Here is a 5403-nt window from a genome sequence, read left to right on the forward strand (position 1 = left end):
GTAACATCTTATTTTAACTTGTGAGCAAATTACAACTGAAACCTCAATTAATTTTTCGAGGAAAACTCGACAGAGGGAGGAGTCAGGCCATTTTCCTGCAAACTGATTGGCAGGAAATTCGTCAACGGACCAGGGGCGGCGCTAAGAGGGTTCCCCATTGGTCCACAGGGATGTTCGTTGTGTATCTCGTCTTTGGAAGCTGAAATCCCTGAAAATGACATTAGTAACTATCTGAAGTGTAATCTTTCAGGGAATCTTTTCGAAGTGTGTCGTGGTGTGTCGATAATTGATTTCGCGTGTGATTTATATCCATAGGTATGGAAGAAATCAGGAATAAATTCAGTAAGAAAAAAAAATATTTATTTTGAAACTATGTGTTTAATTTTTTTTCATTAACTAAGCCATAAGGAAGCTATCATCAGAGATCGTTAAACTTGAGATCTAGTTGTTGGAAATGAGTATTAGTTGATTTTTAACTCCGTCTCCTATGAACTACACTTTAAACACTATGTCCGTGAAGTATAGAACAAATTCATTTTTAGCTAAACAGACCATTTTAAGAAATAATCCTGAAAAACGTCGATTTTTTATTTGAATTTACCGTATTTTAAAATAATAATCTAATATACAGGGTGAATTACTTTCGAGTAATGACGTCACCGTCATTTTTTTAAATGGAACACCCCCATTTTGTCTCAATTTTCCGATTACTCTAGCTGAGCTGATTCCAAAAATGTATCACATCTTGATTCCAATCGGTACAGGGTGGACAAAAATTCAATAGTTTTGTGTGTACTCATAAACTAACGCGTAACATTCTTTATTAGTTAAATTAACAATATTATCAAAAATACTTATTGTCTAGCGGCAATAGACAAATAATGACATTTCACAAAAAACTAGACGACGATGTTTTTTTTAAATTGATAAGAAATAATTTCTTTCATATTCTGTCTGCTAGACCACAAGTAGAGAAATAGCTCATTTTTATTAATCTAAAAATGTCACAAACTACAAGGTGTTATATTCAAACCAATTGCCGCTAGATAATAAGTATTTTTGGTGATTAGTTAATTTAACTAATACAGAATGTTACGCGTTACTTTATGAGAACACACAAAACTATTGTATTTTTGTCCACCCTGTACCAATTGGAATCATCATGTAATACATTTTTGGAATCAGCTCAGCTAGAGTAATCGAAAATTGAGACAAAATAGGAATGTCCATTTAAAAAAAAATACGGTGACGTTATTACTCGAAAGTAATTCACCCTGTATATTAGATTATTATTTTAAAATACGGTAAATTAAAATCAAAAATTGACGTGTTTCAGGATTCTTTCTTAAAATGGTCTGTTTAGCTGTTTAGCACAGTGTAGACAGAACTAGAATGATTAGTATTCATTATAAATGTTCTTTGAACTAAAATAAAAAATGAAAGGTTTCAAAAAATAATTTCTTTTTTCATGATGAAGGCAAACATAATAAGAATTGCAAATTGTTTGCAAATATATTCTTTTCTAACTTGTCTAGAGAGTTGTTCAAATAACTATCAATGTTACAAATTAAGAATTTTTTTGAGATAAAGGATGATGAAATAAACCATACCTATAGAGCAAAATTAATTTTTTTCCAGATAAAATGTTGTCAGTAGGTCGTTCATCTTCAGCAAGAGTACCAAAATGTGCTAGATGTCGTAACCATGGAATGATCTCCAAATTAAGAGGACACAAGAAGCACTGCATGTACAAGAACTGTGCCTGTGAAAAATGTGGTTTAATCAAGGAAAGACAGAGAATTATGGCAAAACAGGTAGGTGCTACAAGTGTTATTTATGTATCGTGCAAAAAGTTGCACAAAGCATCCAGTTTGAAATAACGTGTACCTATGTATATGTTGTATACAATTTTTTTTCACGTTGAAGTTAAAGCAATTGTTTGAGATTTGATTGAATTTTCGACATTCTGGCAACAATCAAATATTTTATCACAGATTCGATATTTACTATAAATCCTGACGTTTTTATTTGAGAAATTATTGTGCGTGTTTTTCGTATTTATCTGGAAACAAATCTTCTGCTGATTCATTCACTATTTCAATGATTTGTAGAGAAATAAATACCCTTTTTTTTCACTATCGAAATTTAACATTTTTAAGAGTTCCTATCACATAAAAATGAGAAATATTTCTTTGACACCTTGAAAGAAATTATTATCAGACGTAGAGTGGAGAATGCTTTAGATTATCACAGATAAAGTAGTCAAATTGTGAGTAAACTGTAAATCAACTACCAATGAGAATTTTTGAAACAATGAAATTTACTTTGACACTACAATCTATAGATGCACTAACAAATATTTCTCTCAATTCAGGATAAGGATATTTTTCAGTAATAATAACAATTTTCAATATATCTGAAAATTAACACCAGATCTATGTATTCACTTTATGGTTTTCGATGCATATATGAATTTTCGGTGCACAAAACCATAGAAGTCATAAAAGAGCTGTGGTTTGTACATTACACGATCATATAAAAATCGGTTCTCTGCAAATTTTCACAGCTATATCTAAAAATAATCAGAGGAGAATCTTGTTTTCAATAATCGAAAGACAACAACCCCTTCTTCCAAAAGAGATTTACCCAGTAATGTTATATCTGACAGATGGAGTCATGATGATCGATATTTATTCCATTAAGCGTATATATCGTATTGCTTGTGTCAATGCAATCTCATTGGTAATCAAAGCGAATTTGATATTTGGGTGAACTACCCGATCGAAAAATTGATTGAGAACACTTGTCTTGTTTTTCTCCTTGTTGGATAAACAAAACAGAAGGGGCTGTTAAAAGAAAGAGAAAATGTATGTAATAATATCGATGATTCGTAAGTACCTAAATTTGTTAATTAAGTACACTTTATGAACGAGCTTCATTGATTTCGAAAATTTTACGAAAAAAAAATTTTGTTAACCTTCTGTGATACGATCCTCACAAAATTTTTCACAAACATTCGTTTCACTAGAATTGAATTTAAGATTTCAGTTCAGTTAAATTGGCAATTCTAAAAGGGATCCCTTGAATGCTAAATTATCTGCAGCAAATATTAATCTATGTTTCATTGTCTGGTTATCAATACTTGATTTTCAAGGTACTCGGCTTGAGCTAGGCCTGATTTGAAGTCAAGCTCAAGTCAAGTAGCAGTTTTTCAATCTCAAGTCAAGTCAAGTATTTATTTATCAAGTATTTAAATCATATCAATCTACTTGAGATTTAGCAGTTTTATTGTGTAGTATCACATCAATAAAAAAATGATGGAATGAGAAGGAACTTTGCAAAAAACACTTTTATTTATTAAACTTATTGTATAAAAGAACCCAAAATATCAACCATTTCGAAATAAAAACATAAATTAAATCACTATAAATCATAACAAAATGAAAAAAGATACAAAAAATTAAGTTTTTTGATATTGAGAAACCTCTAGGCTTTGTTTGATTTCATAATTTTCCATCCAGGATCTAACACACATGAGGTATCTCATAGATTTGTCGGTTAAACTATTTGTAACTGTAAAAGCAGCTCTGGAAAATTGTCTTTCAACAGGAACTGAAGATGCTGGCGTTGATAAAAAATCCTTGGCCATTCTGGCCAAGTTTGGAAAGATATTTCTGAAACTACCAAAATCTATCAATAGATTTCATAGAAATGTGAGAAAACTACTAATAAAGTCACACTGGCGAATGCTTCAGTCTCTCGGCGCTCGAGGAATCTCCTGATTTAGTCTAAGCGCTCACGAGGTTGCAGAAATATATGCCATGCGACGCGTGCATATCAAGCTCAAGTAATATCGAGTAGATTGATATCAAGTCAAGCAATAAATATCGTAAATCAAGTGAAGTCAAGCTCGAATATGTAATTTTTCTCGAACTTAATTTTCAAGTAAAATAAGTGGTTAAAATATCAGGCTACTTGGCTTGATGAATCCCTAGTCTTTATTACTCCTTCATTTCTCTCAGTTCTTCGAATAATGTTAAAATAGTCACTGAATCCCCGAAACTTTGTTTCTGCAGCAAATTCATCTTCATGACAACCTCAAACACATAAGATTTTTTCAAACTCCAGGTAGCCCTCAAACGCCAACAAGCAGCAGAAGATGCCATAGCCTTACACCTAGCATCAGCCCAATCAGGAACCAAATACGATTACCTCCCACCAGGAAGAATCTACGGTATGCAAGTAACATCCCCGGAACCACAAAGTCCAGACCTTCCAGAAGAAAAGATCCCTGAAGAACCCCCAAAAGAGCCAAGCCAAGAAGACATAGTCGTGTCCTCAGCCTCTTTGGACATGCTGAGCAAGCTTTTCCCCCACAAAAAGAGAGCAGTTTTGGAGCTGGTTCTCAAGAGGTGTAACCACGATCTGCTTAGAGCTATTGAGCACTTCAACAACAGCAATACTACGAAGATGCCAGAGTTCAAGGAGGAATCTAGCTCGGCCTTTAGACCTGTAGGTGGTAAGGGTACTAGGCTGGTTCCTGGTCACCAGAATCTTCCTCTGATACCATCCAATAAGGTGTTTATGCATAGTATCTACCCTCTGTTGCCTTGGTTTAACTCTGCTCAAGTTTTACCAAGTCCTGTTTATGTACCTGGCTTCTGTGAATGTGAGCAGTGTAAGCACAACATCTACAGCACTGCAGAGAGCAGATTGTAAGGGAATGAGAGATCTCTTCTTGATTGAACGGCTTCCACTGTATACAAGGTGTTTCCTTATCAAATGTTCTCGGAAACACCATATGGTGTGAACATTTGTTTTGACTTTCTCTTACCAAGCATATGGTTTGTGCTGTTTTCGGTATACAGAGTGGTCCAGATTTTAGTTCATTAATTTTGGCTTCGGATAGAATAACTCTTTTCTTCGTTTTCAAGATACAGGGTGTTGAAGTTTTAAAAAATCAGTTTTTACTAATAACTCTAGTATTATTACATTGATTGTTTTAATTTTTAGTATTGAAGTCTAGATAACGTAATTTTTCAAATTAGGTGAGTGTCATCTGCCAAAATTATCCAGTGGCGTAGATATGAGGGTGCAATGTTCCTTTTCCTATTGAAAATCTACACCACTGTCTTTTTTTTCGAGAAAATTATATCATTTCTGAAATCAACAGAGCTTCACTAAAAAAAAGTTCTTTTGAATTTTTTCCATAGAATGTACCATTTTCGGGATTATCGAGTACAAAGCACACACTGTCCAAGAAAATCTACAAATATTAATTTTTCAAATTTTCTTATTAGTGATAAATGAAAGTACAAAAATTGACATAGTTTCTGATGAATGTTTTTCGGAAATTTTCAATTAAATGTTAGCATTAGAATAGACTACGTCAATTTTTGTTCT

The 5403-nt window shown here is 33.1% G+C and overlaps 1 protein-coding gene across 1 annotated transcript; it reads left to right on the plus strand.

Moving 5' to 3' along the window:
- On the plus strand, positions 1–4999 carry LOC123680296 (doublesex- and mab-3-related transcription factor A2-like). The gene is made up of 3 exons (XM_045618115.1): positions 1–342; positions 1639–1814; positions 4129–4999. The coding sequence occupies exons 1-3, from the start codon at positions 318–320 to the stop codon at positions 4717–4719; spliced, it is 792 nt and encodes a 263-aa protein (XP_045474071.1). The 5' UTR covers positions 1–317; the 3' UTR covers positions 4720–4999.
- The last annotated feature ends 404 nt before the right edge of the window (positions 5000–5403 follow it).

Source organism: Harmonia axyridis, chromosome 5 (assembly GCF_914767665.1).
Source record: "Harmonia axyridis chromosome 5, icHarAxyr1.1, whole genome shotgun sequence".
Classification (NCBI taxonomy): Eukaryota; Metazoa; Arthropoda; class Insecta; order Coleoptera; family Coccinellidae; genus Harmonia; species Harmonia axyridis.

Bases quoted from the DNA above. Each gene is read 5' to 3' on its own strand.
- LOC123680296 (XM_045618115.1), top strand. From the start codon at position 318: ATGGAAGAAATCAGGAATAAATTCA. The intron at 343-1,638 runs GTAAGAAAAAAA...ATTTTTTTCCAG, and splicing joins AGAAATCAGGAATAAATTCA to ATAAAATGTTGTCAGTAGGT. The intron at 1,815-4,128 runs GTAGGTGCTACA...TTCAAACTCCAG, and splicing joins AGAGAATTATGGCAAAACAG to GTAGCCCTCAAACGCCAACA.